The sequence below is a fragment of the Typopeltis vanoorti genome, chromosome 18 (genome assembly GCF_054136105.1).
Source record: "Typopeltis vanoorti isolate ZY-2024b chromosome 18, IOZ_Tvanoo_1.0, whole genome shotgun sequence".
Classification (NCBI taxonomy): domain Eukaryota; kingdom Metazoa; phylum Arthropoda; class Arachnida; order Uropygi; family Thelyphonidae; genus Typopeltis; species Typopeltis vanoorti.
In genome coordinates, this window is record NC_143566.1 from 62,681,901 (window position 1) to 62,696,845 (window position 14,945).

At 36.8% G+C, this 14,945-nt stretch overlaps 1 protein-coding gene across 1 annotated transcript in view; it reads right to left on the reverse strand.

The window, feature by feature from the left end:
• The window catches only part of Ras85D (GTPase ras-like protein 1), a 163,067-nt gene that overhangs the window by 52,827 nt on the left and 95,295 nt on the right, over nt 1-14,945 (reverse strand). Inside the window, exons 5-6 of the mRNA XM_090408576.1 lie at nt 10,586-10,688; nt 2,815-2,854 (exon numbers count right to left, since the gene is read on the reverse strand). Of these exons, the coding sequence (XP_090264702.1) occupies nt 2,815-2,854; nt 10,586-10,688 (143 nt within the window). The remainder of the gene's footprint in view (nt 1-2,814; nt 2,855-10,585; nt 10,689-14,945) is intronic.

Genomic DNA, 14,945 nt, shown 5'->3' on the forward strand with positions numbered 1-14,945 from the left:
ATTTTGATAAGGTTTGAAATAATGCTGGATCTAATATCTACTTTGTTTATGCAATTTTACATTGCCTAACTGAAGCCTTTTGGCTCTTTATTTTAGTAATTACTTTTTTGCATTGGCTGAGAGTTTGCTTACAAAAAATAACCCCCCCCCTCTAATACTTATTTTGTTTGTTTTAATCCTTCTGTTTTTTTAAAAAAAATAGGAGCTAGATTGATTTAACTCACTGATATACTGAGTAACGGTTATGAGGAGCTTTTGTGAGTCCCCCCCGGTATTTGTTATAACAAAAATGAACTATATTTACTGTACTCTAGTAAGTGACATCTCTTTTGTTGAAATCCACTATTCCACTTTTTCTTTTTTTTTTTTTAAAGAGTTGTTGATACAACTCAAATTTTTAACCATCTGTTAATAAAACAATTCAAAATAATGTTGAAAGTTTATTTTCCACTTGGTTAGAGTATAATAAATTTAGTTTAATCCTTTATCCAAGTGTGAGCAAACAAAGTTTGCGCCTGAAAGTATCTTCAGGACTGGGTTAAGGTGGTACACACCAGGGCAACTCGTTGCAAAGGTGGAGCAAGCTACCAACACTCCTCTCCTATAATGCAAAACACATCTCCTTGCGGATATGTCTATTGTTATGCATTAAGGGAAGGGCCACTACCCAGACCGGTTTCGACCTTTATTGAGGTCTCTTCAGTGGGAGCCAGGCCCAAGTCGAGATATCAGGCAGAAGCATTTGCAGGTCATCTCCACCTATAGGAATTGCCAATTGGTGTGCCACCCTTTTTTAATAAATTACTCTGGATTTAGAGAAAGATGTTGAAAGTTTATTTTCCACTTGGTTAGAGTATAATAAATTTAGTTTAATCCTTTATCCAAGTGTGAGCAAACAAAGTTTGTGCCTGAAAGTATCTTCAGGACTGGGTTAAGGTGGTACACACCAGGGCAACTCGTTGCAAAGGTGGAGCAAGCTACCAACACTCCTATCCTAGTATCTCCTATAATGCAAAACACATCTCCTTGCGGATATGTCTATTGTTATGCATTAAGGGAAGGGCCACTACCCAGACCGGTTTCGACCTTTATTGAGGTCTCTTCAGTGGGAGCCAGGCCCAAGTCGAGATATCAGGCAGAAGCATTTGCAGGTCATCTCCACCTATAGGAATTGCCAATTGGTGTGCCACCCTTTTTTAATAAATTACTCTGGATTTAGAGAAAGATGTTGAAAGTTTATTTTCCACTTGGTTAGAGTATAATAAATTTAGTTTAATCCTTTATCCAAGTGTGAGCAAACAAAGTTTGCGCCTGAAAGTATCTTCAGGACTGGGTTAAGGTGGTACACACCAGGGCAACTCGTTGCAAAGGTGGAGCAAGCTACCAACACTCCTATCCTAGTATCTCCTATAATGCAAAACACATCTCCTTGCGGATATGTCTATTGTTATGCATTAAGGGAAGGGCCACTACCCAGACCGGTTTCGACCTTTATTGAGGTCTCTTCAGTGGGAGCCAGGCCCTTTCTAAACTTTCAACATCTTTCTCTAAATCCAGAGTAATTTATTAAAAAAGGGTGGCACACCAATTGGCAATTCCTATAGGTGGAGATGACCTGCAAATGCTTCTGCCTGATATCTCGACTTGGGCCTGGCTCCCACTGAAGAGACCTCAATAAAGGTCGAAACCGGTCTGGGTAGTGGCCCTTCCCTTAATGCATAACAATAGACATATCCGCAAGGAGATGTGTTTTGCATTATAGGAGATACTAGGATAGGAGTGTTGGTAGCTTGCTCCACCTTTGCAACGAGTTGCCCTGGTGTGTACCACCTTAACCCAGTCCTGAAGATACTTTCAGGCGCAAACTTTGTTTGCTCACACTTGGATAAAGGATTAAACTAAATTTATTATACTCTAACCAAGTGGAAAATAAACTTTCAACATCTTTCTCTAAATCCAGAGTAATTTATTAAAAAAGGGTGGCACACCAATTGGCAATTCCTATAGGTGGAGATGACCTGCAAATGCTTCTGCCTGATATCTCGACTTGGGCCTGGCTCCCACTGAAGAGACCTCAATAAAGGTCGAAACCGGTCTGGGTAGTGGCCCTTCCCTTAATGCATAACAATAGACATATCCGCAAGGAGATGTGTTTTGCATTATAGGAGATACTAGGATAGGAGTGTTGGTAGCTTGCTCCACCTTTGCAACGAGTTGCCCTGGTGTGTACCACCTTAACCCAGTCCTGAAGATACTTTCAGGCGCAAACTTTGTTTGCTCACACTTGGATAAAGGATTAAACTAAATTTATTATAATTCAAAATAATATAAAATATTATGCCAATAATCATAAATTTTGCAAATATTAAAAACTGTCAATAGTACATAAAAATAGAATAAATATCTATAATATGGAAGGATGTCAGTACATAATGTTATAGCAAAATCAACCATTTTATTACTGTCTTATTACTAAATTCTACACTTGTTAACTAGTACATCTTTCCATGTCCTCAAATTGGTGACATGCCTCAGATCACTGGCTGTTTTTGTCTTCATATATGCCACATATGAAGACAAAACTATTTTTATGGAGAAGACTAACTTTATTCAATAATAAAAGTTAGTTTATCAATTAAATATGGTGCCTCAGATTTACATAACACAGAAGCAACAGTTTGGTGGAGGACATCTCCAGCTGACAAGCAGGTTTGTTTTGGAAAAGTGATCATTTAAATAAATGTACATATTTATTTTCCTTTGTTGTTTAAAATTGTTTATTTTTTGCAAATAAGAGAAAATTATAGTACTTACAAACCATGGGTACATCATCTGCATCTTTTACTCTCTTAATCTGAAATAAATTAATATCTAAGTGAAATAAGATCAGTAAAATTATTTGATATTTTGCCAATACATTCATCTACAGTTAGTAATTACCAGAGAGTGTAAAAACATTCTTAAAAATATTAGACTGTCTTTAATACAACTTTAAATGTTCATTATAATTTTTAAATATCCTCATCATCAGCACCCATGGGTCTAATACCCACTGGTGTCTGATGAAATAGTTTTTGCCATTTTTTGCATTCCCATGTGTCCATTGCTAGGTAACTCAAATCCTGCAAACTCTTTCCACTCTCTTTCACATTATTTGCCCACTCTCATCCTGGCCATCCTCTTCTGTTTATGCTGTCATCAATGCTGCAGATATATTCAAAAAGTTTAAGTTTCCTATGAACTCTTCTGCATTAGACTGTCTCTGCAGTTTACGTTCTATACGTTTTTTCATTACTTTTTGCATCTATTCAATTTATAGAATCTTTAAAAAATGTTAGTTCAAATGCCAACATCTTTGACCATTATTCAAGTCTCACAACCATAGCATGCTTGTAAATAGGCAATTTCCAACAATCTCAAATTTGTGGTAAGGCTCACTGATTTACTTTTCTATATCTTGTCCATTGCTAGGTTTACTTGTGCTATCTGATATCTTTTTTTTTTTTTTTTTTTTTTTTTTTTTTTTTTTTTTTTTTAAACAGTCTAAACCACATGTTCTCTAGGTACATAAAGCTCCCAAACTTTTCCAGCTCATGTCCACTGACCACTTGCGTTTTCATCCTCTTCTCTCTCAACAGAACTGTTTAGTTTTCTCAATGCTCATTATTAACCTTTATTCCCTTCCTTTTTCACTTCAGTACATCTTTCTATCTCTTAAATAATGATTGTCATTTGCACATCTTGAACTATTGAGATTTATACTTTCAATCGAAATTCCCCTAATATTCTTTGACATCCATTGTTCTTTCCAAAAGCATGACAAAGATGCTCAGGATTATTGTGCCTCTTGTTGTCCAGAACTACTTTCTGGTTTTCTTGATATCTCTTCTGAGCCTCTGCATTATTGATATTCCATAATAGATATATCAGGTTCCAGTCCACTTAATAAAGATTTGAGTAGACAATCAATGCAACTGTCTGATCTATACTGTTGAACATTTTCTGAAAGTCAACAAAACTGGCAGGAACATTTTTATAAAATAAAAATGTTCCCGATAGCTCATCTATATTTTCTTCCATTAGTTTCCTTATTCATTCTGTTAATATCATCATAAGTACTTTTTAACATGACTTGCTAGAGCAACTGAAGACTTTTGAAGTGGAGAAGGCTCAATTTTTTGTTCAAAAATTGAGTTACAGGTTGCACTGTATGTATTAAAAAAAACCTAAATAGATTGGTATAAGGCTGAGATAAGCCAGTACAGAGTTTTGATTATGGTACTTTCACCCTACACCTTTGTGACTAATATTCATGATTTCCTGTAAATATTTCATTATAATTTTCATGAAATTGTGTTGCTTGATACTTTTTGATATATACCCATGTAGTAATAAACAGTTGTGTAACAACATTTTGTTACTCATTTTAATTATTCATCTTAAGTGTATTTTAAGCATCTCTAAATTTTAAAAATTCATCCAGGTCTGAGGAAAAAGGATTTTACCCTAATAATAAGTCTTTAAATGTAATTTTTTTTTGGAATAGCTTTTACTTAATTTCCAAAAGCTGATAAAATTGGAGCTGCTCCCTAATTGCCAAAGTCTTCAACTGTTCAGTAATTTTTGAAGTCCATTTTGTTTCATTTGTCAAAAAGGAAGCAAAATTCTCTCTCACTCTCACACACACACAAAAAAAACAAAACAAAACAAAAAAAAAAAAAAAAAAAACAGCAAATTTTCAAATATGTGAAATGTAAAATATGATGTAATGATTTCAGAAGTACTCAAAGTTTGCACATTTTTCAGAAGGGACATATGTCATGCATAGTACTCTTGACTCTTCTGACTACTGCTAGATCTTCTTCCATTATTTTCCATTCTTTCTGTTATCATAAGTATTATGCATTTTGAAACAAATGCACAAACTTAGTTTGCTTTCACTTGAATAACGGATTAAACAAGAATATATTTTTCTTCACATCTTTAATTTAATTTAAAACCAAGTGAAAAAAACTTGCAACAACTGGCTCTGATTCAGAGTATTTTAATAATAAGGTTACACCTTTTCATTACCACTATACGAGGGTGGTCTGAAAAGTTCTCGCCCTCGACCATAGATGGCAACACTATCGGCAAGATTTTTTTTTCTAAGTTGGTACTGTCATAAGCATCCATGTAAAATTGCAAGTCTCAAGTAATTTGTTTTATACAACTGTTTAAAGCAAAAGCGTTGTCTGTATCCCTTGAAATGGATAATACTGAGTATCGGGCGGTTATAAAATCATTTGTAAAAGAATGTTTAACGCCAAAAGAAATTCATTCAAAGTTCATAAAAGTTTATGGGAACTCTTCTCCTTCGTTTTCGACAATTAAGAAATGGATGATCCATATGAAGGACGTCCAAAAAGTGTAACACCACCAGAAATCATTGACCAAGCATGATATGGTATTGGATGACCAGCGAGTCAAAGTGCGTAAAATTGCTGAGACTATAGGCATTTCAAAAGAACGTGTAAGATATATTTTGCATGAAGAATTGCAAATGAAAAAGCTTTGTGCAAGATGGGTACCGTGCTTGCTTACAGCAGATCAAAAATGTACTACTCATATGAAAATATCTCTGAACAGTGCTTTGAGCGTTTTAACAAGAATAAAACTGATTTTGTGAGTTGATTTATTACTATGGATGAGAATTGGATTCACCATTATACACCATTTCTAAATAACTTAGGGAATTGAAACAACGTAGATCCGAATATAAATTAAATTATATTTTAATAGATATTTCCGATATTTCGGCAATGTCACATTGCCATTTTCTAAAGGAACTTACAAAAAGGCAGGTGCACACAAGCAATAACAATACAGCAACTGAGAATGAAGATTTGAAGCTATCGTTCTCCTAGAAGTCCTGATGGTGCCCTCTGGCAGGCTAAGTAGGCGTTCTTGGCCGTTGGGCTGAAGGTCTGCTGATGTATGCCTCCCAAATTTGGGGCAGTCGCATACAACCAAATTTGTTAAGGTTTGGAGAGTTTCTTAGGGCAAAGGCTGATTCCATAAATAATCTTTCGAATTTATATTTGCTCCGGTATATTATTGTTGCTTTCTTCCACCGTATTCTGTGGCGAGTATCCAGAGCATGGTCTGCAAGACCAGAATGGCTATACTTGTAAAACTGGATGTAGTCCTTGTGTTCAGAAATTCTGATATTCGCTGTCCTGCCTGTTTGGCCAAAGTACGACAGTTTACAACTGCAAGGGACCTGGTATACACCAGGTAGGTCTAGGGGAAGTGGTTGGTCTTTGGTAGAGCGGATAAGGGATGCCAATTTTCTGTAAGGCCTGTAACAGGAGGTGAGGTCATGTTTTTTTAGAATTTTGGTAATTTTTTCTGAGGTGCCTCGGATGTAGGGAATGGTGATGGATTTAGAGTAATCTTTTTTGTGGAGGGGGGCTGCGGTTTGTAGGTTTTAATATTTTTTGGATTTTTTTTGGGGGGGGGGGTAGCCATTGGCTGAGAAAGTGTTGAGGATGTGATTTAGTTCAGTGTTAAGGGCTATGTCGTTAGAACAGATTAGTTTAGCCCTGTTGTATAGTGTTTTTACCACTCCATATTGTTGTGAGGGGGGGGGGGGGATTGTTGGTGGATGTATCTGCCTGTATGGGTGGGTTTTCTGTAAACTGAGAAAACCAAAGTTCCATCAGGCTGGCAGGTGACTAGTGTGTCTAGGAAAGGGAGGCAGTTGTTTTCCTCTTTTTCCAGGGTGAACTTGATTCTGGCGTGTTGGTTGTTTAAGTGTGTAAGGAAGGAGAGGAGTCTTTCGGAGCCATGTGGCCAAATAGCGAACACATCATCAGCGTAGCGAAGCCATATGGTTGGTTTTTGTGGGGCAGAGACTAAGGCTTTTTCCTCAAAGGTCTCCATAAAGAAATTGGCCAAGGGTGGTGAGAGTGGTGAGCCCATGGCTGTCCACTCTATTTGTTTGTAGAATTTTCCCTGCCGAACGAAATAGCCTGAGTTCATTGTGAACTGAAATAGGGCTGAGATATCGGGGGAAAATTCAGCTTGGATTAGCTCTAAAGTTTCCTTGAGTGGGTTATTTCGTTTGGCATTTTCCCTGCCAGAAAAAGAGGAAAACAACTGCCTCCCTTTCCTAGACACACTAGTCACCCGCCAGCCTGATGGAACTTTGGTTTTCTCAGTTTACAGAAAACCCACCCATACAGGCAGATACATCCACCAACAATCCCCCCCCCCCCACAACAATATGGAGTGGTAAAAACACTATAACAACAGGGCTAAACTAATCTGTTCTAATGACATAGCCCTTAACACTGAACTAAATCACATCCTCAACACTTTCTCAGCCAATGGCTACCCCCCCCCAAATCCAAAAAATATCAAAACCTACAAACCACAGCCCCCTCCTCCCCCCCTCTACAAAAAAGATTACTCTAAATCCATCACCATTCCCTACAACCGAGGCACCTCAGAAAAAATTACCAAAATTCTAAAAAAACATGACCTCACCTCCTGTTACAGGCCTTACAGAAAATTGGCATCCCTTATCCGCTCTACCAAAGACCAACCACTTCCCCTAGACCTACCTGGTGTATACCAGGTCCCTTGCAGTTGTAAACTGCCGTACTCTGGCCAAACAGGCAGGACAGCGAATATCAGAATTTCTGAACACAAGGACTACATCCGGTTTTACAAGTATAGCCATTCTGGTCTTGCAGACCATGCTCTGGATACTCGCCACAGAATACGGTGGAAGAAAGCAACAATAATACACCGGAGCAAATATAAATTCGAAAGATTATTTATGGAATCAGCCTCTGCCCTAAGAAACTCTCCAAACCTTAACAATTTTGGTTGTATGCGACCGCCCCAAATTTGGGAGGCATACATCAGCAGACCTTCAGCCCAACGGCCAAGAATGCCTACTTAGCCCGCCAGAGGGCACCATCAGGACTTCTAGGAGAACGATAGCTTCAAATCTTCATTCTCAGTTGCTGTATTGTTATTGCCTGTGTGCACCTGCCTTTTTGTAAGTTCCTTTAGAAAATGGCAATGTGACATTGCTGAAATATCGGAAATATCTATTAAAATATAATTTAATTTATATTCGGATCTACGTTGTTTCAATTCCCTAAGTTATTTAGAAATGCATAACCAACGTATAAGCCCGTTTACGAGAATCAACATTATACACCAGAATCCAAACAGCAGTCAAAATAGTGGAAAGAAGCCAATGGTGTTTTGGGATGCTAAAGGCATTTTGTTTATTAATTATCTTGAAAAGGATAAAACAATAACTGGGGAATATTATTCTGATCTTTTAATCAGACTAGACGAAAACATTTGTGAGAAAAGACCCGTTGTGCAGAAGAAAAAAATAATTTTTTTTAAGTTAAGTAATATTGCATCCCATATTGTTTCTTAGTCGAATAAGAAACTCAAAGAGTTTCATGCCGAATATAGACACTATAGAGTTAAATTTAAAATTAAACTTAGCTGCTAAGCTCACATTATGGGCAAATACCAAGAATAGTGATCGGAGCTTGCTCCACCCTTTCTATGAGTTGCCTCAGTTTGCACTACCAAATGGGTCAGGTGCTGCACTATCCAGGTATTTGCTTACGCTTGGAATCGCTGAACTTTATATAGTTTCTATATTCGGCATGAAACTCTGAGTTTCTTATTCGACTAAGAAACAATATGGGATGCAATATCCCTTAACTTAAATAAGTTCAGGTCGCCGAATTGAAGTCTTTGACTCTTCATATAATTAGAAAAAAAATCATCTTTCATCAGGACAATGCACCTGCCCACAAAGGTGTTTTGGCAATGGGAAAATTAAGGGATCTGCACTATGAATTGTTGGAACATCCACCACATTCCTCAGATTTGGCTCCCTCTGGCTTCTGTCTCTTCCTAAAACTAAAAATTTTCCTCGCTGGTCAGCATTTTTCTTCGAATCAAGAGGTGATTGCAGCTGTAGAGGAGTATTTTGCAGATCTCACTGAGAACCACTACAGAGACAGGATAATGGCACTGGAATAAATGTAATAGTCTTAAGGGAGATTATGTTGAAAAATAAAAATAATTTTGAAATTATAAATTTGTTTTTTCATTGTTAGGCCGAGAACTTGTCAGACCACCCTCATATATAGACATAGATATCTTCATTACTTCTACCTTGATATCTCTTCTGAATCTGGCTCCTACTGATGACATTTATGATATATATTATGACAATTATTAATGATCATCATTGGGTTTGCTTACTGCATTGGTAAGTATACAGGTTCCACCACTCATTGACAGGCAGGTTTGCCTGTCAATGGGTGGAACCACCACTGAGTTTCCTGTCCTGGAGCAAATCAGGTCAGGAGTAATGAATTTAATAGTGAATCTTTAGGTCACTCAGTGAGATTTAGAGTAATCTTGTAGAACAGTCAAGTTTTTGGAGAGGTATTCCTGCACTTCAAACATACCTCAATAAAGGTCAAAAGCAGTCAGCTATTCAAGACTGGTTTCTATGATTCTGCTGATCGGTAGGGTGAGCCTGTCACTGTGTAGAACCACCACTGTGTAATGAGTGAAATGGTCCTTCGAGTCACTCATTGATTGGGTGATCTCAGGGATCGCTGAAGTTTTTGGAGGTCTATTCTCCAAATTCTCTGCTATTCTGATTATAAAAGTCCAAAAGCTGATTGTTCTTGATGTTCAATATCATGGCATTGACATTCTTTCCATTAATAACAGCAAAATTGTATAAAGATATCTTTAACTTTTATGTCACAAATTTCCACAGTTGGGTACTGATAACATTATTTCATAACTTACTGAAGTTCCAAGGATACCCTAACAAGAGGGATTTTGCATAAAGCCACCTTCCAGTAAATGCCATCAAATAGAGGTATTTTAACATTGGAGATCCACTATAAGTGGGCTAATTATTTTTTTATTTTAATTTCACAATCTGGAAACTGTTCTAGAAATCAAACATGGAAGGTTTTCAAGCCACTTCAAGTTTCTAAATGGCATGACAGTGGTCATACACCAGGCAAAGAAATTCGAGAGATGATGCAATGTTTACATAAAAAGGTTCTGCTCTAAGAATGAAATAAACAAGCATCACCAGGTAAGTATGTCTGCCACAACTTCTAAATGCTCTGTGCTTAAGTCAAATGTATGACACCAGAGAATAGAACAGGCAATAAATACCTGTTAAGTTTCTTTTCCCCTTTCAAAAATATGATGATCCAAATAAAGTCAAATGACAAAACAGTTTAATTTCAATAAATTTTATTCTGTATTTTCATCTGAAATACAGTTATTCTATATTTATCACTACCAAAATGAATGAAATTACTCTGAACTGAAATACCAGCTAAAGTCTCACAACAATAGCAAACATAGGCCATAATAAATTCATTATAGTAAATTTCTACTATAACAAATTGTTCCTTTCATCCCAAGGAATTTCCTGTTATAACAGTTGACAGTAATTTCATTCTGTTCAATTTTTACTTAAACTATTATAAAGCTAAATGTTAGTTATTGACTGGATCATTACCTGTTCCCTGTACATACTAATATCTTCAAATGATTTTGCATTATTCACAGCAAATACTAAGAGAAATCCCTCACCAGTTCTCATGTACTGATCTCTCATAGCACTAGAAAGATAAGTTTTAAAATGCTGTTTAGAATACACACACATACACAAAATATAAACAAATTATGATGACCAATGCAATTCATAAAAATAATAGAATTTCAGTGTATAAACATGTTATGGAGTGTTAGTTATGATAATCATAACAGTTAAGCCCAGAGCTGTTTTATACTATACTAAAGGTGCATGTACGTACACCTTTAGTATAGTATAAATTGCCTATACTATACACCTTTAGGATAGTGAAGGCAATCCGATTTTGCCTTTCCAGTGGTTAAAATGAAACCAAAATTTTAATAGTGACCATTCCTATTAACCATTAGACCACACACTACAACTATTCTTTTAATTATTTTGTGATCACATATATACGGGGTTGATTAAAAAAAAAAAAAAATCAACAAGAAAGGAATTTGTTTCAAATTATGTCAACAAAACCTAATTAAAAAAAAAAAAAAAAATACACCATCCCAAATTGTGTTCAAATGTAATTATAATAAACAAAAAGTCTTTCATTAACCATTCTTGAATTTAAGACTGGTTAATGAACTAGTCTTAAATTGAAGATTAACAGAACTCAATGTAAGGCTTAATGGAGTGAATACAGAATAAATAATTAAACACTAATTTAATCCTGTATTCTATTCTCCATATGAGAAACACCTATGGGTGCTGTTGGCTAGCCTTAGCTATTAGGCGAGAGGCCTAAGAAGTTTACAAAATCTTGGGAAGTTATACATAACCGTATTTATTAAGATTAGGTTGGTTTTTTTAAATCTGCTTCTTATTCTAAAAAAACAAACAAACTTAGAAATTTGTATTTGTTGTGATGAAGCATAGTAATTTTTTTCACATCTGTTTGTGTGCAAAGTATCCAAGGCATGGTCAGCTAGACCTGATAGATCATACTTGTGGCAGTGGTGGATGTCAGTAGAGCTCCCAGTTTGACCATAATATGATGTTGCAAGAAAACAAGGAACATCATAAACAGCTTAAACAGAGAGAGAAGGTAGAGAATCCTTGGGAGAGGATTAGCCAGAACTATTAAAAAAAAAGTACACCCTCTGTACAAAAAGAAACCAAACTTTTTGAAAATAGAAGCTAGTGACGGCACCTGTTGTATCTTTTTGTTGTCGAAAGCAGCAACTTTCATTAGTGTTGTGTCAACTGTTTATGACATTTGTTTCATTAGAAACCAAGTTACAGTGGCAAGAGTGACTGTTTTGACGAACGGTCAGTCGTCACGATATTCATGCCATAATTAAACATAAGTGATTGATAGCAACGAATTCTCGCTATCAATCACTTCGAAACTGACAAAACTCACCAGTGAACGTTTGGCCAGGTGGAACGAATTCTTTGTGGATAATGCCCTTGGAATCGTAGAAACAAATCAGCATTGTCTTTACTTTTGACTTCTCCAAGTGACTATTTTTTCAGATGCCCATCTTTTGGTGGTCTCCACTCAGCACTCTGGTGCTTTGTTTCAGGCTCATACTCAAATCATACCCACATTTCGTCACCAGTAACGATCGTTTTTAAGGAAGTTCGAGTCCTTACGAGCGGTTTTAATGAGGTCCTTGCAGTGTTCAATTCGATACATTTTTTGGTCATCGGTCAACTTGTGGGGAACAAATCGTGAATTCAATTTACTAGGATCCAAATTCTTGGTCAAATTGTTGTGTACAGTTGATTTTGGAATCTCCCCATTCATCTTCAATCAATCTCACGGACGATTTCGGGTTTTCTTTGATGAAATCACACACTTTTTGGATATTTTTATTCAGTCCAGTTTGAAATCGCTTAAACCACTCGTAAGCAGCAACCTTCATTAGTGTTGTGTTAACTGTTTATGACATTTGTTTCATTAGAAACCGAGTTATAGTGGCAAGAGTGACTGCATGGCATAAGCATTCATCACCGTATGCTTTTTGAAGCATTTGATGGGTTTTAGTAAAATTTTTACCAAGTTTAACACAAATGTCAATTGCAGCTCTCTGTTTGAAACTCATTTTCCAACCATTCGTCAAAACATGCTGCCACTCTTGGCACTATAACTCTGCTTCTAATGAAACAAATGTCATAGTTGACACAACACTAACGAAGGTTGCCACTTTCGACAACAAAAAGTTACAACAGGTCGCACCACTAGTTTCTTCTAATTTCAAAAAGTTTGGTTTCTTTTTGGACAGCAGGTGCACAATCTTTGCACCGCATTCAAACCTTATCTGAAGAAAAGGACATAAGAGGATCCTTTTTCTTGTTCTTGGGTAAGTTTCTTCTTACCCATATATACAGAACTGATGTGCTATTGGTGATATGACCATACATCCTGTTGTGGGCATGGATGTTTGTAATCGTACTTGGGTGGGAGATCAATTTCATTGCCACTGCTTCGCTCATTGAGGGCCTGAATTAGCTTGAAAAACTGATGTTTGGTCTCTAGAACAGAGTTTCAAGACTATGCAAAAATAAATAATATAAAATTGATAAAAAAAATGGGGGAAAAATCTTTAGCCCATCCATGGTACAAATGTACTACAGGTTTCCTATTCTCGTGGAAAGGCTTAGATGTTAGTTATGCCTTTTTAATAAATAGCTTAAAGAAATTACAACGCATACTAGGATATACATTAAAATAAATTTTAATACACTTCCAATATTTCGGCAACATCGCGTTGCCATTTTCACAGGAACTTAAAAACAAGACACATGCACGCAAGCACAACAAACACTAAATGAGGAAGCTATTCTTTCTCCTAAAAGTCCTGATGGTGTCCCCTAGCGGGAATGTTGGTATTGCTTGGGTGATTGGGCTGAAGGTCTTCTGATGTAGGTTTCCCAAATTTGGGGCAGTCTCATGCAACCAAATTTGCTCAGGTTTGAATTGTTTCTTACTACTGAGACTGATTCCATGAAATGCCTTTCGTATTTGAATTTACTATGGTGTATTATCATGGCTTTCTTCCACCACATTCTATGGCAGGTATCCAGCATATGGTCTGCAAGACCAGAGTGGCTGTATTGGTGAAACCGGATGTAGTCCTTGTGTTCCGAAATTCTGATATTAGCTGTCCTGCCTGTTTGGCCAGATTACAGCTGCAAGGGACCTGGTATACCCCAGGTAGGTCTGAGGGGGGGGGGGGTGATTGGTCTTTAGTAGAATGGATAAGGGATGTCAATTTTTTATATGGTCTGTAACAAGATGTTAAATCATGTTTTTTTTAGGATTTTCTTAATTTTTTCCAAGGTGCCTCGGATATAGGGTATGGTGATGGATTTAGAGTAATCCTTGTTGTGAGGGGAGTGAGTTGTGGTTTATTGATTTCAATATTTTTTGGATTTTTTTTTTTTTTTTTTGAGGGGGGGTAGCCATTGGCTGAGAAAGTGTTGAGTATATGGTTTAGTTCTGTGGTTAGGGTATTGTCATTTGAACAGATAAGTTTAGTCCTGTTGTGTAGTGTCTTAATGACTCCATATTGTTGTGAGGTAGGGGAGGGGGTTGTTGGTGAATGTATCTGCCTGTATGGGTGGGTTTCCTATAGACTGAGAAAACAAAAGGTTTCATCAGGCTGGCAAGTGACTAGTGTGTCTAAGAAAGGAAGGCAGTTGTTTTTTTTTCTTCCAGGATGAATTTGATTCTGGGGTGTTGGTTGTTTAAGTGTGTTAGGAAGGAGAGGAGTGCATTGGAGCTATGTGGCCAAATAGTAGCTGTACTATCTGTTTGGCCAAACAGGCGGACAGCTAATATCAGAATTTCAGAACACAAGGACTACATCTGGTTTCACCAATACAGCCACTCTGGTCTTGCAGACCATGCGCTGGATACCCACCATAGAATATGGTGGAAGAAAGAAACGATAATGCACCGTAGTAAATTCAAATATGAAAGACTTTTCATGGAATCAGCCTCAGCCCTAAGAAACAATCCAAACCTCAACAAATTAGGTTGCATGAGACTGCCCCAAATTTGGGAAGCCTACATCAGAAGACCTTCAGCCCAATCGCCCAAGAATACCAACATTGCCCGCTAGAGGGCACCATCAGGACTTTTAGGAGAAAGAATAACTTCCTGCTTCGTCCTCATTTACTGTTTGTTGTGCTTGCGTGCACGTGTCTTGTTTTTATGTTCCTGTGAAAATGGCAACATGACGTTGCCGAAATATTGGAAGTGTATTAAAATTTATTTTAATGTATATATCCTAGTATACATTGTAATTTCCTTAAGCTATTTAGTAAAAATGCATAACCAACGTCT